This window comes from Patella vulgata, chromosome 4, assembly GCF_932274485.2.
Source record: "Patella vulgata chromosome 4, xgPatVulg1.2, whole genome shotgun sequence".
Lineage (NCBI taxonomy): Eukaryota > Metazoa > Mollusca > Gastropoda > Patellidae > Patella > Patella vulgata.
In genome coordinates this window covers 50,590,372-50,616,221 of record NC_065882.2, presented here as the reverse complement: position 1 = coordinate 50,616,221, position 25,850 = coordinate 50,590,372, and the positions used below count along the sequence as shown (strand labels likewise).

General features: G+C 34.4%; 1 protein-coding gene across 2 annotated transcripts in view; it reads right to left on the bottom strand.

Moving 5' to 3' along the window:
• The window catches only part of LOC126818356 (tyrosine-protein kinase CSK), a 34,041-nt gene extending 12,204 nt beyond the window's left edge, over positions 1-21,837 (bottom strand). Inside the window, exons 1-5 of one of the 2 annotated variants that reach the window (XM_050545729.1) lie at positions 21,729-21,837; positions 14,287-14,366; positions 8,988-9,101; positions 8,598-8,698; positions 594-813 (exon numbers count right to left, since the gene is read on the bottom strand). In XM_050545729.1, the coding sequence (XP_050401686.1) occupies positions 594-813; positions 8,598-8,698; positions 8,988-9,101; positions 14,287-14,313 (462 nt within the window). In that variant the 5' untranslated portion in view covers positions 14,314-14,366; positions 21,729-21,837. The remainder of the gene's footprint in view (positions 1-593; positions 814-8,597; positions 8,699-8,987; positions 9,102-14,286; positions 14,367-21,728) is intronic. The other variant, XM_050545730.2, reaches the window with a different exon arrangement.
• Between the last annotated feature and the right edge of the window lie 4,013 nt (positions 21,838-25,850).

Sequence of the window (25,850 nt, the reverse complement as noted above, 5' to 3'; positions counted from 1 at the left end):
GGTATCCAATTGCAAAACAAGAAATTTAGAATATCAAATAACAACAAATTACCTAAATAATACATGCTCTGGAGAAGTATTATCATTATTAAAAATAATATGTAGCTTTAAAATCAGTGAACGCCAGCATCTATACCGCTGCAATATACATCCACATTCCTGCTTTGATTGATATGATACTTTTTAAAATGAAGAGAATGAAATGAGAAATGGCTGCAGCGACTGTAATATGACAAGAGGCAAAGAAGGCCAGGTGTTGGGTTTGTTTTGTGAACTAAAAAATGGGTGTGACACTGCCCCTGGGATTGGGACATGCACGAAAATAGATAGCTGCTGTCATTATCGTATGAGGAATAAATATGCCAACTTCCAAGATGTACATGAGCATATAAAAAGGAGGTCTTCCTTTTTGTAGTCTTAAGTCTTCATTTTATACATTGAAGAGGGCTAAACATGTTGCTTACTCATACTGAATCCATACGACAGAAAGTAAAAATTCAAAGTATAATAAACCACTTCAGCAAACCATGCGTGTTAAATTTAAAACAACAATGAGAGTTTCATGTATACCAATTATTAGACTAGATTTATACCTCAACTAATTCCGTTAAATTTCTAAAATATGATTCATCATCAATGGTTAATCTGTTTTCTTTATATAATATATGGTAATGTTCCACTTTATTCTGATGACAAACGCACAGCGTATAGTCTCCGGGAAAATTTCCACTTTCACGAATTAAATAAAGACCATCTTGGTACGGCTTTAATAGTTCCTCAGCTTGCTCCCGCTTAATTTTTCCATGAAACCATCTACAATTAAACAATACCATCATGCTATTAGTAAAAACAGAAACAACACATACAGTAAGTAATGCATTGACTTTAACAAGATGGTCCACCTGGTTCTACATCCTAACTAAAGCTGACAGCTACTTGAATCCCTGAATCACCTCTTAACACTTTTCTAGTCTGTTCCAACTCCACACATACATTATGCAAGCGCTAAATCTGCCTATTACAGGTCTTTCTTTAGGCCTGAAAAGTTATCTAAATTATTAATTAGACATTAATTAACTTATCCAGACCATAATCAACTCTTGATGTCATCGCTAGCCTGCGATGATTATTGGATTAGGTTCCGATTTGCTGTTCGACTTCCATTTATGATTTAATCATGAAATGGATAATCAAGACTATGTTTTTTATCGCACTGACTTTAGTAATGATGATCGAGGCTAGGCCGAAAATTCAATCGCAAAAATCTTGGTTCAGAGTGGATTATCTTGGTTCAGAGTGGATCAATTTGACTGAAATTTTCTGCAAATTCCCTTTAGATTATCTAGTTTGTAACTATTATAGTGAGAACTGCCAGCTCTTTATCTAATTTCCAATAATGTATCTTTAATAAAGACTGCCTTTGTGATTCCACTGTCAGCCCCCCAGTATGGATGACATCATTTAATTAAGAGTAGTACAGAACTTAGAATTTTTGTAAATGTTGATGCATATTGCTGTCATCATTACCTATCTATTAAAATACAGAAAACGATGGACTATCTCCTTTAACTACATAAATTATTAGCAATACAAACTGAATCAGTATACTGAGTAATGATGAAAATAATTCACATCATAAACATGTAGGATATGATTGGAAAAATGTTCTTAAAACTGTCAAAAAGGAATGACCAGCGGCTGCCAGGCAGGATACGCCCACATTTTCGAGAGATGGATAGAGAACAAGCTAACAAGAAAGTGATTTTTCCTACAATCAAGGGCCATAATTCAGGAAATTACAATTCGATATACAAATATCGAAAGGAACTGAGATCTTTGTGTTATAAACTTACATTTCAAGTTTCAACAAAATCGGATAAAAATTGCGACCTCTATAGGGTCCACAACCTTGATATACCATATTTTTACGCAATTTGAGAACGAACGGCGGCCATTTTGTCCGTCAATTTTGGGCCGATTTTCACAGTGATATAATAGAAAGTTTTTTTTAAATCGGATAAAAATTATGACCTCTATAGGGTCCACAAGCTAAAAACGTGATTTTTCGTACAATCAGGGGCCATAATTCAGGAAGTTACGGTCCGATATGCGCGAATATCGAAAGGAACCGAGATCTTTGGGTTATAAACTTACTTTTCAAGTTTCAACAAAATTGGATCAAAATTGTGACCTCTATAGGGTCCACAACCTTGATATACCATATTTTTATGCTAGTTGAGAACGAACGGCGGCCATTTTGTCTGTCAATTTTGGGCCGATTTTCACGAAATTCGAACTCAATCGTCTTTAGGGTGTAACGGTGATATAATAATACGTTTTTTTAAATCAGATAAAAATTATGACCTCTATACGGTCCACAAGATAAAAACGCGATTTTTCGTACAATCAGGGGCCATAATTCAGGAAGTTACGGTCCGATATGCGCGAATATCGAAAGGAACCGAGATTTTTGGGTTATAAATTTACATTTCAAGTTTCAACAAAATCGAATAAAAAGTGTGACCTCTATAGGGTCCACAACCTTGATATACCATATTTTTACGCTAGTTGAGAACGAACGGCGGCCACCTTCTTTCTCTGTTTTCGGCCAATTTTCACGAAATTCGAACTCAGTCGTCTTTAGGGTGTAACGATGATATAATAATACGTTTTTTTAAATCAGATAAAAATTATGACCTCTATACGGTCCACAAGATAAAAACGCGATTTTTCGTAAAATCAGGGGCCATAATTCAGGAAGTTACGGTCCGATATGCGCGAATATCGAAAGGAACTGAGATCTTTGTGTTATAAACTTACATTTCAAGTTTCAACAAAATCGGATAAAAACTGCGACCTCTATAGGGTCCACAACCTTGATATACCATATTTTTATGCTAGTTGAGAACGAACGGCGGCCATTTTGTCTGTCAATTTTGGGCCGATTTTTACGAAATTCGAAATCAGTTGTCCTTAGGGTGTAACGGTAATATAATAATACGTTTTTTTAAATCAGATAAAATTTATGACTTCTATAGGGTCCACAAGCTAAAAACAGAATTTTTCGTACAATCAGGGGCCATAATTCAGGAAGTTATGGTCCAATATGCGCGAATATCGAAAGGAACCAAGATCTTTGGGTTATAAACTTACATTTCAAGTTTCAACAAAATCGATAAAAATTGTAACCTCTATAGAGTCCACAAGCTAAAAACGTGATTTTTCGTACAAACAGGGGCCATAATCCATGAAGTTTTGATCCGATACATGCCAATATCGAAAGCAGCCGAGATGTTTGGCAGATAAACCTATATTTCAAGTTTCGTCAAAATCGGATAAGAATTGTGACCTGTAGAGTGTCCACAAACAATTGTGGACGGACGGACGGACGGGGGCGACTACAATAAACGTCCACATGAAAATGTGGGCGTATAAAAATCTCTACATTGTCTATGAAATTGTCTTGTAAAAGTGCACATGATTTTTACATTTGTCTTCAAATGTGCAATTGATGGAGTTTTTTTTACTTTATCAACGAGTGTTGATATTTTTTGATATCAAAAAAGACTAGTAGGAGATTTTATTTATCACCCAATCCCTTCTTACATGCACAAATAGATAAATATAATTCTTTTTTGTAGATTTAACTTTTACTGAACATTATGGCGTAGAGATACATCATTTTTTGACAGCAATTCAACCATTGCAAAGTCCTTTTTTTAATTATATTGACCCAGTGTTTCCATCAAGGTCAATTGAATAACAATAGTTCATTTTTAATATTAAAAAAAGTTACTTTTAATAAGAAATGAACTGTTCTTTGAAAATAAAAAAAAGTAGTTCCTTTTCAACTGATCAATCAAATTCATGTAAATTATGAAATATATCACACAAACGATATCTACTGTAGAATGTATTATTGGGTGATAAATTAGAATATATACCTTATATGGAGAGAGAGAGAGAGAGAGAGAAATGGGGTTTAGCGTCCACTCGACACAAACTAGGTCATTTCGGGACTAACATATGGTTTAATTTTATTTCAATAATTCGCTTGCGCATATGGGTCTTTAGCAGTGGAAGGAAACCGGAGGACCCGGAGAAAACCCACGAGGTTGGACAGGCGACCCTACTCCTTGTCACATACAACCGGGGATTCGAAACCACGCCAGTCGACTCAATGACAGACTTTATGATACAACGCGCGCACGCTAACCATTCAGCCATCCAACCCCTCCTACCTTATATGGGATCTACTTCGAAGCTCATTTGCATATGGAAAAAAGTCTATTATACTGTGTTTAGAACTTTTGAAAAGTGTATTCTGTATTTTAACACTGTGACATTGGTACTGTGGAGCAATGGAAATTCCAAATTGTAAAACTAAAATACATATTTTGAATTGCTAACTTGTATTTTGCACCGTGAACATTGAAATAATATTGACAATGTTATCCTTCCAATCCATATCAGTATGGTACTTAATAAAAGACAAAAAATAAGTAGACATTTATGTTCTCGCTTAAAATTGCTTTAAAAGTATGTACAAATGTAAATATCAGGCGAAAATGACTAAGCTTAAACACATAAATTTAATAAAAAAAAAAAGAAGAAAATTTGGGATTGGATTCACCTAAACTATGATCTTTAAACTGAGAAATGGCTAGAAATATAAAGAAATAACAAGTGTATCATCTAAATTCATATATACATGTACAAAACAATTCTAGTCACATGTTCTGTATTTTCATGCCTGATAGACACAAAAGAAGTTCAAAAATAGATGTATAACTTCACACGCAAGACATCTTTAATTCCAACAATTCATGTTAATTAGAATATATATTAGATGTAGTACTGATTATTGTAAAGGGTTTTAACAGGGAATACATAATGTAAAACTTTATTAATTTTCATGTTCAACACCTTGACTTAAAGCTGCTGATCATCATTTGCATTTTTTTCAACAATATCTAATATTTTGTACAGGTAAATTAACACTAAAATGTCCCCTATTTGATTATTTAACAATGAAAAAAATCCAATATCTACAACATACAATTCAATCAGAATAAAAAGATTTTAGCTAAGATTATAGGTAGTACTGGCTTTGTTTGGCTGTAACCAGTTTATAATTACTTCAGGAGGATGCCGAATGTAAACAAATCTTCAATTTCTCATATCTTTGTTAATACTAACAAGAATTAAACCCGTATTGTACTGATATTCCTTTAGAGGTTTACCTTTCACAATAGTTTGCAAGGGATTAAAAAAAAAACAAATGACAATCAGGGACTTTAAGAGTCCTTTATAATAATATATATCTTCATATAATCTAATGTAATATCAACATAATTACAAGTAATAAAACATCCAATCCATGCATGTAATGCTGAAATCTGTCATTCGCAGGCATTTATACCTCTACTAGTTCTATCAGTGTATTAAACTGACTGTCTCCCCCATCAACCTCCAATAAATTATTTCTTGTCAATACACGATAATGATCTATTCTCCTATTATAAGTAACAGACAGAGTATAGTCTCCTTGATAGTGAACACTATCTCGGATTAAAAACGTTCCGTTTGGACAAAACATCAGCATATCCTCCGCTTCTTCTCTAGATATTGGACCATGATACCATCTAGTTTATATCAAAATAAAAATATCAATTTATATAGTTAAAAAAAATTAAATATCATACACATGTACATCATGCAAACATTTTCTGCCTAAGAAACTTCTGATATTTCACAGACTACCAGCACTTCTAAAATTGGGCACAGTAGGATCGCCGTCTGTCTGTACCCATAACGTTGTGCGATTATCAAGTCACTCATAGTTTTATTGTAGAACAAACCAACAGTGAGACTGGTGGCCCTGGCCCGCCACTCATTAAGTAATGGCACATTTGTCTGTTTGTAAAGCATTGAAGAATCAAACTTAGACTAAGCAGAAAATGCTCATGATCAAATTCAATCTGATTAAAACACAGATCCTATTTCATTTCGTTTTTTATAGTTCAAAATGTTGTTTTACTAGTCTTCACAGTCTGGAAGAATTGTTGTATAACAGGCGATCTAGTTTGTGTGAGGAATTAGCCAATGAAACAGTCTGTTACTGCGAGTTCTTGGCAAGCTCTGCACAGAACTGTGTGTAAACCCCTAGAAATGTCAATGCTGATTGATTAATCAAAGTCTTGCGCCATAGGGTCAAAAGACGCTCATATGACGCGACCTCCCAGTAGGACTGGTCAGATCTTCATGTAGTGTAGGCAATCGAGAGTATAAAAAACCAAAACGAAATACAGATCTGTATTTTAATCAGATTGGATCAAATTTAGTCAAGGTTTTGATGTAGAGAAACTATAGACCAAGTCTCATCACTTTTTTGTTCCAAAGCATTGACCAATCAAACTGCTTACCCCTGCTTAGCCTTAGCCGAAAATCATCAAACTCCATCAAGAAGAACTGACAGATGCACAGACCTATTGTAATAGTCCCTGCTTTCATCGAAAGCAGGGGACAATGAAATTTCTGAAATGAGTTACATGTACACAACCCGTCAACCCCCGTATGTAAATTTTGTGCTCATTTCTGATCGACTGGATCAGTATTTTGGTTTGAATTTTTTGATAATGCAACTAGGCTAATATATATCGTAACATTTTTGGCATTTGATTTACATACTTAAACCTACTATTATTAACAGTGGCTTTTAAAATCTGGGATTTCCCCCGTAAACCATTCTACAACTTCCTTTGGAACAATCATTGTTATTGCTACATTTGTAGGTGAATTAATTAATTTATTTCTTAGAAGGAAGACCATTTGTATTCATTCAAATTTTCTTGAGATATTCATTACACAAATTCATTTAGGAAAAGCAGTAATCAGTAAATTTTATTAACTTGCAAAAGAAAACCCATTATAATTATAACTAACACCTTAACACAAATGAAAACAAATCAGTTACTCTTAATCTTATCTTATATATTGTTTGATTTATCATAATCCTAAACACAACCTTACATCTGTTTTATAAAGTTCTATTTAAATAATATGGGACTAAATTGTTTTCCTCATGCAATGTAATCTTAGCTGTGCCATGTGACACATTATCTTGAACAATCTACCAGTTGAAAAACAAATGAAGCCAGGAAAAGAACCTCTCCACAGTAGAAACTACTAGCACTGACTAATTTTAATAATACCAGTTTGATAAGGATAAAAAACATATATTTCCCTATGTATGTCCTGTTCCCAAATAATCTCATCCATGATGTATTATGTAAGAATTAGATAAAGAACTGTCAGTTCTCGCTATAATAGTAATAGTTTAAAAAAAATAGATAATAAAAGGGAATATGTTGAAAATTTTAGTCAAATTACTTATTCTGGACCAAGTTATTGCCGTTAGATGAACAGTGTAGTCTTGATTGTCATTTCTACAGCTGTTACGATAATGAGCCAACAGTGAGGCTGATGTCCCCTGCCGAAATCCCAAAATAAATAGATGACACATATTAATTAATCGCACATTTATTTTTTTTCAAAAGTATCGAGCAATCAAACTACACACTAAGTTTCATCACACTCTATCAGATACAATCAAGATTATCTTGTCCCAAAGCATCGACCAATGAAATTGATTAGCTCCGCTTAGCTTTAGCTTGAAATGTTAATTATTGAATTTGAAATCAGTCAAGACATTCACCTAATGAACATCTACATCAGGTTTAAACAATCTACCTCAATTAAAAGCAGAGTTTTTATGTTCCAAAGTCTTGACCAATCAAATTGCTTATAGCTCCTTAGCCCAGGCAGAAAATTCGCACAATCGAACTTAGTCAAGGTAATGATATAATGAATCTATATTCAGAGTTTCATCGCTCTCACTTCATTATAACCAAAGTTATCGTTCCCCTAAAGCATCAACCAATCAGATTGCTTATCTCTGCCTATCGTAAGCAGACAATGTTCATCATCGAACTCCATCAAGGGATTCACCTAATGAATGCCTACACCAAGTTTGAATATTCTACCTCAATTAGAAGGAGAGTTATTGTGTTCCAAAGTCTTGACCAATCAATTTGCTTATCACTCTGCTTACCCTCAGCAAAAAATGTTCATTATTGAACTTAGCCAAGGTATTGATGTAATAATGTTATAGTATACACCAAAAGTCCTCACTCTCACTTAATTAGAACTAAAGTTATCGTGTCCCAAAGCATCAACCAATTAAATTGCTTATCTCTGCTTACCCTAAGCAGAAAATTCTCATCTTCGAACTCCATCAATCTCAAAGTTTTCCCTGTTTAATTAATCCACACTAAAATGTCCTCAAATTGATTATCTAGTATTTAATTTAGAAAACAAAATCAAAATATCAATGGTTTGGATTTAATCTGATTGAAAAGAGGCTCATCAAAAGATTTCAGCAAATATCTATCTGTGCTGGTGGCTTGTTTTGACCATACCCTGTGTTTCATCTGCCGTGGATGCCGAATGATGACAAAATTTTAATTCATCACATTCTTAGTAAATCACAATATTGTCATTTGCAATATAATATATTTTTAAAACATTGTACTTACGGCATGGCTTGTAACTGTACAACTGTTCTTTCTTGTACATAATTAGCAGGAATCATCCCTTCTTTATGGTTTCTGTTCCGTGCCATAAACCAGTATGGATCCTAGAAAACATTAAAAAATAAAACTATATGTACATCTAAACTATTTTCTTAAAATTTCTTGGTACTATCTATTCTTATCTGAAATTATAAAGCTTACAAGTAATTTGTTTTCTTTCATGTTTGAAGCGTGGGGTTTATACTCACGATATAGTTGCATGTTTATTAAGTTACTTGTAGTACATACATATTATATATGTGTAGCATCATAGATGTGTATTATTAAAATTATTGAATTGAAGAGAAGAGATCTTAATGAACAGGAAAAAAGTCAATTATTTTTACGACTTACTGTGGTAGGTCTCACAATGACCAAAATATCCCCTTTGGCGAACGGTAGATCTTCTTGTGACCTGCCTGGAAAGTCGTAATTAGCAATTACTTCTGAGCCAGCTTGCCAACTTTGCTGTAATAATTTAAAGCAGTCGTAATTAGACATGAACAAACAAATATTTCATAAAATCATATATCAAAACAGTATTGATATGTTATTAATAGTAATTTATGGTACATTGCACTTTAAATATTGAACACAAAGCTGGGCCTAAATGTACATGTGTGTATATTGTATGCTGACTGCACGAAAATGAATCCATTCCCTGCAAAAAGCAAATTTGTTCAATGATGTACTTTCTGATAAATCTCAAACAAGCAAAATGTACATCATACAAAGCTCACATGGTAAAAAGAAGGGCTGTGCAATAATTGTTCTTCATTAATATAAAATAAAATATAATTTATTTTTCCTACAAATTGACTCAACCCACATGAGCAAAATTAATCTGAATCAAAAAATTTTGTCTGGCCTTAATCAATTTAAGTATTTTATACCTCAATCAAATTTATACATTTCTGAGCAATTAGTGGAAAAGTTATAACACAAACAAGTCAACTGATTACAGTTTAATTAAATTGACATGATGAGTTATCATTAATTTGTAAATCAAATTATAATCCATTGATAAAATTATGCAATACGAAGCATTCCAGTGTTCCTCACACCCAATAATCTGAATGAAAAATCTATAATTCTGAATCAGTATGACTGATTTGATAAGTGAAATACAGTCAGCAATGCATAGCATTAGAACGTCTTCCATCAGCAACAACAATTAAGATAATGTCATGACAAGAAATCCAAGGGTGCATTCAAGTAAGAGAAAACAAAATATACAGACAACAAGCAGTTAAATAAAAATAACAATATGGAATAAGAATTACTCAGCTTTTATTACTTCAGTATTTCGACTGAAGACTAGAGAAGTCTCTAGTTGAAACTTCGATTTAAAGGCAGAAATTCTTTAACTCAATATCATCCACAATTTAAATCAACACTGATGTTGTTATCTTACTGTAAATTGCATGCCAGAATGCTTTCGACTCAAGCGCCATTTGTAATGGAGCGACTCGATGAACGAGGCTAAATATATTCCACAGGAGAATACCAATGACGTCATTGTAGAATACCACCGCTGTAGACAAGAAAAACCTGACGTCAAAGACTGCCATTCAATTTGGACTCTTCGCCGAACATAACTGATGAGAAATTACAGTAAAAACAGAAACGATTGAATGTAAATATGTTTATACACATTCATTTTACATTATTATATGCGTTGCGTCCCATTTGTGTCCATTTCTAGGTGCAAAATATTAGAGATTTAGCTCCTTTAATAAAAGCTACAAGTAAGTAATGTTATTCCATAACATGTAGTTACTTTTATTTACTTATAATACTAAATGCTATTTAAACAAAAAATTTCACAGATTAAATATAAACTGTGGGAAGAAATGAATTACTGTAAAGTATATAAATTTATATATGTGTTATTTATTGGTACAATAAATATGCAATAGTTTAATTTAATCAATCACAATCACATCATGACTCATGATTGATATAACATTATTATTGTCTATTTTTATAACAGCTATGTACAATGTATGATATTTTGTACCCAGTCTCGGTATGTACATGTATATGTATATGTATTTAGCACATCATGATTACATCAAAATTAGTCAACTACATGTATATAATTCATAAATTGTATCCCTTTACCAAGGTACATGTACAATGTACATGTACATGCAAGTTGTAACTGATCAGATCAAAGTATGATTTTAGTCTGGATCAATATCTTTATGATTTAAGTTTTAATGAATAGCATGTTCTTCATGTAACTGAGTTTTGTTCATTTTAATGAACTAAACTCAGTTACAGGAATCCTACACTTGCACAATGTTGAGCAAATGGTACCAAGCAATAATAATTTTACTACTGACAATCATTGATTTTTATTGATGGTTAAGTACATTTAGGTAGGTTGCTGGATGCATCAATTAAAATTTACAGTTAAATTTGTAAACAATGTGTATTATGATAGGTAAGCTAAAACTATGTTTATCTTATAATTAAATACTAAACTAGTGTAACCATGGTTCATTTGGTCTGTATGATTATTTCAATCAGTCAATGTCCAGGTTTGTTTGCATTACTGAACTAATCAAAAGGGCAACCCCCCTTTGGTAGACATGTAGTAAATAATCTATCTATACATGTAATTTTCAGACTAAATTTTATACAATTTTAGTACATGTACTAACATTGTATAAATATATTTTCTTAATTTCCTCAAATTTGCTTGACAAGTAAGCCTACACTAGAATAAAGTAATACAAACGCAAAAGGCACAAGAGTTTGTGTGCATTAAAGATTTTGACCACAGATCCTTCCCTAAATGAAACAGACAATCTGCTTCCAGAAGATCTTGAAAGAGTTTCTGCAATTCTTGTATTGTGTTACATTTAGAGCACCCCATCATTATTTTGTCTGTGACAACAAGCAGAAATATACACCAATTAGCTAACATATATCATGTAATTGTTATTGGAATAACATCAAGAGTCCCAAACATGTACTTTGCTGGAGAATTGAAATCATGTTTCATTTTCAATGTGCTCATTTTTACCTCTGCATCAGTTATTGTATCTTCCAATAATCTAGTCCTTTTGGCGTAACTTGCCATTGCTTTCCTCAATATAAAGGACATACCCCACAGATCATAAAATCAGTACATTCACAGTAAGATGTTCATCTAACATGTCACTGCATTTGGCAAAGACTATATACTATGCTTTTCAGTATTATTATGCAATAAGAATTGGCAATTGTCAATTTCTAAACTTTGCTAACATTTACAAATTGTGTTCAAATACATATACGCAGGGTGTCATCTTCACCATACCAAGATGTACCTTGTTTATGTTGTTACTATGTTTTTCTGTAAATTCAGAGAGTGATGCCTGGTGTCAATTTTTCAAGGTCTGAAGTTACTTCCTATAAGACTGAAAAAAACTAACAAACCAGGTGCCACTTGAAATTGAACAGAACTTCACAAATTACAATACAACATAATTTATTCCATTTTGGGTTCTTTTATTATTTCAAGAGAAATTAAATAAATATTTAATTTTGTTTCCTTAATGGCTAAATAATAAGTTTAGAGTAAGAAGTATGGGTTAAGCTGAAAAAAATTAAATGTTTTGTCTCAAAAATGCAAATTAGCAGTTTTAGTTAATAAATATCATGATAATTCTTATAAATGTAAATTATGTGGTAATACAAGTTATCATTCAGTAAAATATATAGGTAGCCAAGGGATCAGATAATTGTCCTACTAATAGTAATACATGAACCATGGTATGGTGAAGATGGCAGGGTGGTGGCTACGTCAATGTTTCTCTAATTAACATTGAAACAGTATCAAAATAGATGACATTTAATAAGAAACACTATATACTTGTACTTGCAACATAATCACAGTAATGTGAAATACAATACAACATATCAGATTATGTAGCGATGATATACATGTACCTTATATAAAGCAATGTTGGCCATTGCTCAAAGAGAGAGAGAGAAAGAGAGAGAGAGAGAAATGGGGTTTAACGTCCACGGCACAAATTAGGTCATTTTGAGACTGAAACATGGTTTAATTTTATTTAAATAATTCACTCGTAGGGGTCTGAACATATAGCTGTGGGAGGCAACCTGATGACCTGGAAATCACCTACAAGATTGGGCAGGCCCCCTACTCCTTGTCACATACATGTACAAGCAGGGACTCAAAACCATGTCACATAACTCAATGACAGACCTTATGGTCTGACATACGTGCATTAAATGTGTTAATCAATCTGAAAATTGATTAGGAGTTCCTCTTGGTTAAATAGCAAATTTTCACCGTATTGTATTGAACGATTTTGTAGGCCATAATTTCTACCAGTATGGCATACAATTAATGTTTAAATGTGTGTATGAGAGGCTTTCATCCTCTTTAATAGACTTTTAAAGCAACCAGGCAACAAAACATACGCACGCAGCAGCTAAATCATCCGGGCAGTCAACATGAGTTGTCGCATATTTTTACATTTGTTGGTAATGAAACATTTAGAATATACTAAAATCTGATTAAGAGTAACAACTCATTAAGTAATTATCAGAAAATCATTAGAATTTGGCCCATGCTAACGTTTAGTATACAAAACATTTAATTTAGCTGTTCAAGTTACCAAAAATCATTGAAAATCAATATACTTCTTCGTCTCAAGACCTTAAACTCTGTGTAACAATCTAAGTCAATCAAAATGATTATATATAGGCATAAACATGGTCTATAAATATAAAATTAATCAGATGATAACTATGGTCTCTAAAGCATCCACAAGATATTTCAAAGTGATCAAGGGCCATAACTCTGGCAGTAATTATCGGAAATCAGTGAAAATCAATAGGCTTCTTCATCTCATGACCTTTTAAACACTGTGAATAAATTTAAAGTCAATCGGATATTAATTCTAGAGTGTCCACAAGATTTTTCAAAGTGATCAAGGGCCATAACTATCGCAGTAATTACCAGAAATCCATGAAAATCAATAGGCTTCTTCGTCTCATGACCTTAAACACTGTGTATAAATATAAAGTTAATCAGATATTAACTTTAGCCTCTACAGCGTCCACAAGATATTTTCAAAGTGATCAAGGGCCATAACTCTGGCAGCAATTATTGGAAATCGTTGAAAATCAATACACTTCATAAGATTTTCATAATAAGATAAATTGTCATTATATAACTAAGGTAAAATTTCTATGTGCGAAAGTATCTAACTACACGGAGCAATTAATGCACAGACCATGGAGATTTTAATAACTGTCATTACATATACATTGTATGGTAAAAATTCTATCAGTCGAAGTATCTACAGGTAAACATGCTGCAATTAATGCACAAATGGAGATTTTAGCCTCAAAACACGGTAATATTAATCTAATCCGAATTTGCTTTTAGACCTTGTTTCATAATTATAATTTTTATAAGGCTGGCTTAGTATCTTAAAGTTAAACCAATGTGTTTGCTAATTACATGTACATGTATCATAAACAAATTTTAGTTTTTTTGCTAGGACTACAACAAATCCCTATTTGTGCGCTAGGCTCAAGAGTAATGTGCTACTATCACATTATCCTTACCGTATATGCATAACAATTTTTAAAACATACAGTACATTACCGATATATTTATTTTTACCTCCATTTGACCTGGGATGACTGGCATCTTCGAGCTTTTACAACTTCATTCAAACTATATCACTAGCTTCTAAAGTCTATCTACAATAAATAGATTGTATATAATTAGCAGTGCATGTATGTATTTGAACACAAATTTTTTTTTAAATTATGCAATTACTAAATGTGATTAATAATTCCAAAATATTATTTGTTACTACCAAAAAAATTTAGCACATAAAAAGTGTAATAAAAATCAAAATTTAATTATATAGCTTTATTCCAAAAATAGATACATAATAATGAGAGATATATGTACGGTACTACAATGTCTACAACTACATGTATTTTCAAAACTGTCTGTTTAAATGCCACTCTAAATGAAAGTTTGATGCCAAGCTGAAATATATTATTTTCTAACCGCAATTTTACAGTACTTAGAAAAAAACAAACTACTAATAGTTCAAAGGTCTACATTCTAATTACAGTGTATGTTTGGTTTACAATGTGTGTACCAATATTAATAAGTATAACATCAGATACCCCAAAATAGCTAAGTGGTGAGTTATGTATTAACCTGTTTTACAACCTATCAGTCATAGATACAGGTGAATCTAAGTAAACCACTTTACAACATGAAGATCGAAAAATTTTCATTGACTTCTGGTCTTGAATGTGTAGTTTTTCTTATTTGATGCACAGTCTTTTGTACGATCCAATTCAAAGTGGAAAAGATATGAAAGTTTGAGGTAAAATACAGCATGCATGTAGTTAAGGTTATAATTATTGCTGCACCCGTAGTACTAAGATGAGTATATATATCTACATGTGAATTCTTCATCAAGTTCAAATTGAAGTCAAGATGAAAACAAGTAGGCTAAGTCAATACCAATACATGTATACAAATTTTTCAACTTAATCTTTCCTTTCTGAACATTTCACACGAAAACTAAAATCAATTTACCAACAGTTGTGTGCTTACCACGTAAAGTAGTGTTAATATTTATATTTTCTTGTTTACTTATAAACAAGTACACATAAACAAACATTAAAATGGGCAATTTTCTACTTAAATGAACAGGATTAATAATAGTGTTTTTTCACAATATGTCACAGAAAGAAGACCGTATTTTAATAAAATTCTTATGTACATTTATGTAATGTATGATGTAGTATAAGGATGTAACGAGTCAAAAAAAATTGAACCGGTTAACCGATGGGCAAAAAACCGACCGTGACCAGTCAACCGATTCACTTTTTATTTTTAGTTGCGGAGTTATTAATCGCCGGTACTGTACGCAGGATTAAAGTTTACTTTTTAACACTGTTTAACTTGAATATAAACTATTAGACCCCAAGTCCTAAGAAGAGTTTATTTATTGCAGCTTATTTTGTTTTTCATTCAAATTTCTCGGAAGGAAACATTGCGTCGTCTAACAGTCAAAAAGGTCATGGTCTCACGTGGTCGTCACTCGCCGGGTACCAGCACATGCCGTTGTGTGACAGATCAGAAAATTATTGTTTGACCCGTTATAATTATAGGAATATTCTATGGCCCCCACCTACCTCCATCTCAATGTGCAATGTTGTAATGTAATCCATTAATAAAATATTTAATTCGGCGTCTTTATTCACGCGCACAGCATTACTTTCATTTTCATACGCATTTAATAGTCAACCTGTAGTCAAGATTACCCAGCCCGAAGATACAACGCAATAAGTCGCTCTTTTCTGGAGAGTCTTAGATCACGGTCAAAACATTATTATAACTGTAGGCTTATAGTCCATGCCATTTTCTTAAATTTATATTTATAAATATTGCCGTATTAAAAGCTAATACTATAAAATTCGTATGTTTACCACACGTGACTGAACATGTGACCCCATCGAGCCAATGAAACAAAGAAAAGATTATACCATTTGGCCACGTGCCAGAGAGACGAAAGATACTTTGTTTACGGCATAATTTTTCTTACTACGTTTTCGAGCAGCGAATACGACCGTTTTATTACCGGGAAAGTTTTGTATCAACGTGTAATATGAACATGAGAGCCTGGGCTAATACTAGTAGTTTACTACTAGTTCGATATACACTGACATTTTTATATAGAACGAATAACGGTCACGGGAATATTGAACCGGTCAGGTTGCAGAACCGAACCGTAACCGGTCAACCGAGTAACCGTTTACATCCTTAATGTAGTACTAGTAATGGCTAAAAACAATATTATTATCAATAAACCACATTATAATTGGTATGTACCATTACATATGTACATGCATCATTTAAGAACATTTGTATTGATAATTTTTCATTGATGTACATGTACATACAATGTACATATATCATATTATATACTCTTCAAAAAAAGAAGGGGATATTGAAATGCAAATAAATGTACCTATGCAGGTTGCGATATGATAAATAGTCATGGAAATTTGACAAGCTTTGAGAGTATTTGTTCAGAGATGAAGAACTTGTCGCCCCAACAGAACCACTGAGCTGCACATGCAACACGCAATAGCGCCATACACGTGGGAGGGACCGGGTTCATTGACAAATTTGACACTTCAAGGAAGGGTTGATGAAAACTGCCTCGTGCTGTTTATCTATCCATGTTTGCTTTCCTATCTTGGTGTATCTCTGCTTTAGTGTGTTACGTTTAATTTGATCGGGAGACGTGTTCGTCGACGTCAACCGACAACACTGCAAGAGGAGTGGGTCAGATTGCCCCAAATCCTGATTGGACAGTTGATTAGGAGCATGCCATGACGAATTGCTGAATGTCTGAGGATTAGTGGAGCAATTACTCATTATTAAGACAAAAATAAAAAATGTCCATTTTCACTTTTGACAGTGTATCTCTTTGCGAGTGAACTGTTTATGTTTATGTGTAGGCAATTGGCCTGTTACATGTATTAACATACACTGGTTACCTCTAATAAAAACAGCAGTGCATTTCCACAGTTTTGTATTTTCCGAATATCCCCTTCTTATTTTGAAGAGTTTATTTCACAGTACATGTATCTTGGGAAATAAAGATTTCCTAAAGGAACCAGCGGCTGCCAGGCCGGATACGTCCACATTTTTCAAGAGATGGATAGAGAATAAGCTAAACAAAAGGCAATTTTTCGTAACATCAAGGACCATAATTCAGGAAGGTACGATCAGATACATGTATGTGCGAATATCGACAGTAACCAAGATCTTTGGGTTATAAACATGCATTTCAATAGATGTTTACACTATTTGCATAGAGGGGCGGCCATTTTGTCTGGCAGTTTTCGTCGGATTTTCAAATTTTTTTTTAATTTAACCAACATTACGGTGTAATGGTGATATATTTGAACATTTTTGTAAATCAGATAATAATTGTGACCTCTAGAGGGACCACAAGCTAAAAACAGGATCAAAATTGTGACCTCTAAGAGTGTCCATAACCTTGATATACCAGATGTTTACACTATTTGCATAGAGGGATGGCCATTTTGTCTGGCAGTTTTCGTCAGATTTTCAAAAAAAAATTGAACTTAACCAACATTACGGTGTAATGGTGATATATTTGAACATTTTTGTTAATCAGATAATAATTGTGACCTTTAGAGGGACCATAAGCTAAAAACAGGATTTTTCGTACAATCAGAGGCCATAATTCAGGAAGTTACGATCCGATATGCACAAATATCAAAAGGAACCAAGATTTTTGGGTTATAAACATGCATTTCAAGTTTCATCAAAATTGTGACCTCTAGAGGTCTACAACCTTGATATACCAGATGTTTACACTATTTGCGTACGGGGCGGGTGTCATTTTGTCTGGTAGTTTTGGTTCGATTTTCAAGAAATTCGAACTCAACCAACAATACGTTTATTTTTAAATCAGATAATATTTGTGACCTGTAGAGTGTCCACAAGCTAAAAACGTGATTTTTCGTACAATCAGGGGCCATAATCCAGGAAGTAATGGTCCGATACATGCCAATATTGAAAGGAACCGAGATCTTTGGGAGATAGACTTATATTTCATGTTTTGTCAAAATCGAATAAAAATTGTGACCTGTAGAGTGTCAACAAACAAATTGTGGACGGACGGACAGAGGCGACGACAATACATGTATACATGTACATCCATATAAAAATGTGGGCTTATAAAAATTGTGACCTCTATAGGGTCCACAAGCTAAAAAGGTGATTTTTCCTAATATCAGGGGCCATAATCTATGAAGTTACGGTCCGATACATGCCAATATCGAATGGAACCCGAGATCTTTTGGAGGTAAACCTATATTCCAAGTTTCGTTGAAATTGGATAAAAATTGTGACCTTTAGAGTGTCCACAAACTATTGTGGATGGACGGATGTCAAGACAGACAGGGGCGACGGCAATATACATCCACATGAAAATGTGGGCATATAAAAACAGCTTAAATAAGTAAACAAAATGTTAGCTTATAAATTTGACAACAGTATATCAAGTGGGTTTCCTGAGGTAGTTTTGTTTCATGTCTCAACTTCCTGGTTTATGATAATTATAAATATGATATGGGTGCTTGACTTCTTCTTAACAGTTATAAGCTTATACAAGCTTACTGATCAGTACTAAATATAAACTTAAAATACAATATACATATATGTAGGTTTGCGTGTGGAGGAAGTAAATCACCACTCTACATGTACAGGTACAATACTAGTCATAACACACATTTTGATACGGTAAACTGCAAGAAGGATATCATTTCAAGGATAGTGTGTAATTGAAATAATAAGCTTATCGTGATATTAATCAACCCCACTTTATCATTCTATCTGGCAACACGTACATTTAATAATAAGATTTCATGTTGTATAATTTAATATGACTGATCATCAATTGAGTGAATTTCAACCCTCTGCAAAGTAAAATATTGTAAAACTAAAAGTTGAATTTCTAAAAGGTATGACAGCTCAAATTGGTTCAATTCCGTTCGGTATTAACAAAAAAATAATGATCAAAATGCAATATTGTCCGGTATCAGGAGTTCAAATTTTAAATAGAAATTTTCTTTGGTTTGAACGAACATGATAATAGTGATTCATAATAGCAGGATGTTCCTAGTGACACAGTAGTACATCTACTACTGGTAATACTAAACAGTCACAGGAGGATGTCCTTGTATACCGGTATATAAAATGCATAATCAGTAAGATATCTAACTTCCATGCGATATTGTCAAAAATACTAAACAGAGCTTATTCCACAGATTATATACAGTAAATGTAGCCTATATACTACCGTACAGGTAATAATATACATGTACTACTGACAGTAAACCTCTCTTAGTCTTACTATTACTTTTAAAATCTACTCTGGGAAAAACTTTGTGTAGTGTTATTGTAAAAAAACATCATTTTGTAAGCCCACGAAACTCTTCACAATTATCAAATTATTAAAATAAAACTTTATTATTTCAAAAACATTGGTCCGAGTGGTCTTCTTTGTCTTTGGCCCGAGTGGTCATGCATTTACTTGTCCAATGAAATGAACTAGGTGCTATAGTGAACAACCGATAGCAGCGGGTGCGGGTCACTTCATCACACAAGCGTTTTACCTTGGGCTGTCTCATCTCAACCTATTTTTTTAATCGGGCTGTTTATTCCCCCTTGTTATTATAATGGCAGTCAATTAACCGAGTTGTACTTCTAACTTATTGTTAAATAAACTGTTAAACACTTACTTATTGTTAAATAAACAATAATGTATGGAATAAATAAGTTTTACTGTTGATTTTTGTTGATTACCGATCACGACCGACCGCTGTATATTCGTATTGTTTGTTAATTGCCGTTATGATTTTAGGTCAGTTCACTAATTTTTTTGCAGTAAAGTATATTCGTATTGTTAGTTAATTGCCATTATGATTTTAGATTAGTTCACCGATGTTTTTGTAATAAAATAAATCATAAGTTGAAAATGAAATGGGGTTTAACGTCCTACTGTTCTGCTCCTATACTGGGCTAATGAAGAAGGGCATACGCCATACAGTGTGCTATAAGGGAAATTTTGCCCGGGCAGCAGCACTATCGCCTACTCTTATATCGAATTCCAACTGCCAAGGGATCTTTTACGTGCATTCCTATGTATACACGGGACCTCAGTTTTTCGTCTCATCCGAAGGACTAGACAGCTGTCCTTGTCAGGCCCTCCGTCCTGCATCCCTGACAAGGGGGAACCACGCCGGAAAATCTGGATGAACTTTCTCGGCCAATGCAGGGATCGAACACCCGACCTCCAGGCTAGCGAGCCAGCGTCTTACCCACTTAGCCACGTGATCCCCCGTTTGAAGATAGCTATTCCATGGTGAATAGGAAAACAAGGGAGGTAATTGGGAGGTAATTGTGTTATTATTTGCGGTGTGAAGATTTTTAAGTGTGAGAAAGATAACCTATGATCGTATAATAGTGAGTTGACAACATATTGAGCAAAAGACATAGAAATAATTATGTTTTGACTTTCTTAGAAAATATGAAATTGTAACTTTAAGATATTAAAATTGAATTTCAAATAGGCCTAATATTTTATAATTACGGTACCGAGATGACCCCTTCTGATGTCAGGCTAAGCATGGAAGTTATTGCGCAATGTAGTCGTTGTAAATATAGCCTGTCTCCTATTCCTACGATGATCTGTCCTAAAGATAAAGTATTGCCTATTACATCCCCTCTTGTAAACTGTAAAATAGTCCAAAATTTTGTAACTTGCGCATGCGCTACCGGAACTTCCACTATGTCGTAAGAAAAGTCCATCAATAATTCTTACGACGAGGCGTAAGAACAGCCACCGCGTAATAAAATATTAAAAAGTCATGTAGTTATACCCGTTCTTATAATTTGTTGGGAACGACCCGAAAATAAGTGGGCTGAATTTTAGGCTGAAACGACCCATGTAAATTTGGGATGAAACAGCCCGAGATGAACCGGTATTGGGATGAAACGATCTGCTCCCATATCACCAACACCAATATTTTCATAATAATTGGAAAATTTATATAGGTATTCTCATGCATTCCATAGATGGGCAATCATAATACCTGCATTTCTACTATACAGTACTGACTACACAAGTACATGTAACTTACTAAGATCATAAGATCATAAAGATGAACTTCAAGAATGACCATTTTTTTTAATTTTAGATATTAGCCTTTTATAGAAAAATAGTTTACGTTGTATTTGTAGACTAGCAGAATTTTCTATTTTATTTCAATTGGAAAAAGAGGCGAATTCATATGACAAACCCACTCTACCAGAATGAATCATGACATATTTTTCACACAGACGATTGTTTTGTTGACTGATGATTAGGCCGAGCAATCAGAAAATTAGTTTTCGGCAACACCCTTTTGGGCTCGCCAAACAACAATGCGTTTAGCAAAGTGTTTTACATGCAATTAAATATTGGTAACATCAGTTATATAACTTCTAACCTGTAAATTCATTAAATCTGACAGCCTTTAGAGTAAATAAATGCAACCAGGAAGGCAAAGTTGATAAGCCATACCTCAACAAAATCTACTTTTCCACAGCGCCTCCTTTAATCGTAAATTGCTAAAGGGACGTAACTACTTTGTCAAATGTTAGTCTCGGTTGTCAAAGAGAATAGTATTAATTTTTTAAATAATATAGTTTATTTGCAAATACATACATATAAGTATATGCGTATAATACAAACGGGATCAGAACAAATTGTACAATTTACGAATTTTCTCCCAGTATAATCTAAAATATTTACAATTATCACTGAAATTTAATTTAATACATAGTTATATACATATATACATGCTACCTTAGGATAATAAATAAGTCCATTTCGTTACATGCTCAATGAGTATTAACAGTGATAAACCACTGGAGAATTACAATAATAGCTACAGATTACATGTGAATCTTTTTGTTTCTTTAATGTAATTTTGTACGGTGAGAAAAATATGGATATTAAAAGATTTTGGAAACAGAGTAGAACCGTCTAAATAAATTTTATGCAACTCAGGTCGTGGCAGATGGCCTATAAAGCCAAGTTTATCAAGTAAGTGATGGCGTTGTAACACATATTTTGAGCAATCAAAGAATAGACTAGCGGCCAAGACTCCAAAAGGGGCTTAAATAACGAGATACTCCTACCCGAGGTAGAACAAAACACTTTTGATATTTTCTGATAGAGTCATATCATCAGAACCCAAAACTGGTTCTTGGGCAAATTTTCAACATGGCCCAATATATTTTTTTGCACTTTTACCAATGGTAATGGTTTCTTTAACGGTAATAGATTTGATGGGGGTAGGGATAGATTTTTGGTTCTTGCTCCATGGTGCTGAAACAGTATTGGTTGAACGGTGCATATTTTTGGTCAAAACTTCTAAATTTGCATATATGACGTCATTGTGATGTAATTGTGACGTCATTGCTATCATATTGTTATGAGAGTACCAATTAAAGAGTAATTTGTTATTTAAACATTGGAATTCTTACTTTAAAACACAGATTTTGAGTTTGAATAATCCATTGCAACTGATTAATAGACCGTAATAAAATATGGTTTATTCCATATAAAGAGTCCACCAAGAAACTTAAAATCATAGTCTTTTTGTTATTTTACGAGATTCCAATTAAATGTTCTAAATACTACCTTGATATTCAAATGAGTAAATTTAACCAACAAATCGGTTTTAAAAGATCATCATTTGATATAATGCCCTTGCAGCACCCGGCAAATATAACATTTACAGTGTCTGCATATGGAAAGCCGTTCAATAAAGCGTCGACGAAAAGCGAGGCCTGACGCATTAAGGACATGTTTTTCTCGGAGGACGGGCTCGGTCATGGGAAAGGGTTCGTCCCCGTCGGCATATATATCGCCCGGTGTGTAGCGAATTGCGGCCGACTTGAAGAGAAAGAGAGAGAGAGAGAGAGAAATTGGGTTTAACGTCCACACAAACTAGGTCATTTCGGGACTAATATACGGCTCAATTTTATTTTAATAATTGGGGTCTTTAGCAGTGGGAGGAAATCGGCGGACCCGGAGAAAATCCACGAGGTTGGACAGGCGACCCTACTCCTTGTCACATACAACCGGGGAATCGAAGCCACACCACTTGACTCAATTACAGACCATATGATGCAACGCGCTAATCATTCGGCCATCCAAGCCGCTCGAGCGACTCGGAGTGCTTCGCCTCGGCTGTAGTTAGACGAAGAGCGCGTCTCTCGAGGTGTCGCGCCTGTCTTCGGACTGTCTGCTCTGGTCGACGCTAGGTCTTTACGTGGCTCCGGGCTGTCTGCTCGGTCATGGGAAAGGGTTCGTCCCCGTCGGCATATATATCGCCCGGTGTGTAGCGAATTGCGGCCGACTTGAAGAGAAAGAGAGAGAGAGAGAGAGATTGGGTTTAACGTCCACACAAACTAGGTCATTTCGGGACTAATATACGGCTCAATTTTATTTTAATATTTCGCTTGCGCGTTGGGGTCTTTTGCCGATGGAGGAAATCGGCGGACCCGGAGAAAATCCGCGAGGTTGGACAGGCGACCCTACTCCTTGTCACATACAACCGGGGAATCGAAGCCACACCACTTGACTCAATTACAGACCATATGATGCAACGCGCTAATCATTCGGCCATCCAAGCCGCTCGAGCGACTCGGAGTGCTTCGCCTCGGCTGTAGTTAGACGAAGAGCGCGTCTCTCGAGGTGTCGCGCCTGTCTTCGGACTGTCTGCTCTGGTCGACGCTAGGTCTTTACGTGGCTCCGGGCTGAGGAACGAAACCGTCCTAGCTCCTACCGGTGTCGTGGACAAGTCGGCTTGTTAAGTTTAACAGTCCAAGTGCGGTGGCTGGGTCTTCGACGGTGGGTCGGCGGTAATTGGGGAATAATTTAGTGGTTCAACGGCTGGCCTTGGCGGCTCTTGTCCCGACTTGTCTTGAAACACGGGCTGACTATTTCTCCAAGGCTTGTTGAAATTTCATGAACAGTTGATTTTCCTTCATCGTCAGGTATCAATATTGATATTGTTGGTGGTACAGTAGTACGCCGACAGAACAATAACATCTGTATCATCGCTTCTAATTATTACACGAGAAGGGTTATCCACACTGTCAACTGTATGCAGCAAAACCCTTGTGTCCACTTCCTTGTGGTTTCTGGAACAATAGGCGTTTCTGGGCGTTCAAGCGTTTTTCATATCTCTCCAAAGCATGGTACATATTAATTCCCCCTGGTTTTGATCGAACATCTTGGTATATTACTTTTAGAGGTGGCCAGACAATTCTGTTGATAAAGAACGACAGTCATGGAATGTGTAGTAATTTTACCATTAAGAGTATCTTCAATTTGATCAAAGTTGTCAGTGGTTGAATCTCTCATTGCAGCTCCTTCGGAAGTAACTGGTAGCAAGCCTCCACGAACATAATATGCCAGGTCTTCTATATTTAATTGTTCGCATGATTGTGGCGATAGAAAGTATTTGACTTCGTCGTATGACCAAGAGCATGCAAAGTCACGGTGCATTTGGAGATAGTATGCGACTGGAACATATTAGCGGGTATCCAAAATTTCAGTACGACTTAACATATTCTTGTTGGATATCATGTTGATTGACAAGCACAAAAGTCTCCCAAGACCAAGTGGAACGAAATCTTTGCATAGTGTTAATGTAACACTGTTAGTGATAACGGAATATTAGTTTTATAAATATTAAATTTATTTACATCAGGAACAAGAATATAAAACAGGAACATCAACTAAACAGGGACTAAACTAAATCAGGGCTATAACAAAAACATTAACATGATTCATTAAGACAACCATTGCGCCCTTCTGCAACGGCAGCGGCTGAACTCGGGTGAGTCCATACACCGGTCTTCGCTCTCCTCTGCTCTTCTCCGCTTGTCTACCTTCGTATTACATTTTATTTAATCAAGAGCAATGTCACTACACCTGGAAAGTTCATAATTAAATAGGTAAATATGTATTGGACGTGTATATATGTAGTGGACAGTATGGTCTATATCGTAGATCAATAACGTGAGTTTCAAAGGGCTCGCAGATGTCAGGTTCAAATTGGTTCCGATTCTAAATAAATATTTTACATGTATAAATTATAGTCTAAATATGATACTAGTTGTTGAGAACTTTGTCATATTCAATAACAGATACCGTAACACTATTAGTAATGATAACGGAATATGAGTTTTGTAAAAATAAAATTTATTTACATCAGGAACATAAATATAAAACAGCTACATAAATTAAACAGGAATTAAACTACACCAGGAAACAATTCCATTAACACGATAAGTAGAGAATTTATAAAAACATTTTCTATTTTCATCGCTTTCTCTTAAAAATAGTTCTTTTCGAACATATATCAGTTTACAGTCTCGTATAACAATACTTCGTCTTCAGTTGAAAATTGACTGTGTGTAATTACTTATCCAGTAAGGATAACTCGTGTTTTGCGTAACTTACTGATCCTTCAAATCGTTGGTACGAATCAGCCATATCAAAGATCTATGTGTTAAAATTATCGTTGGAATGTGTAAAACGATTTTTAAGG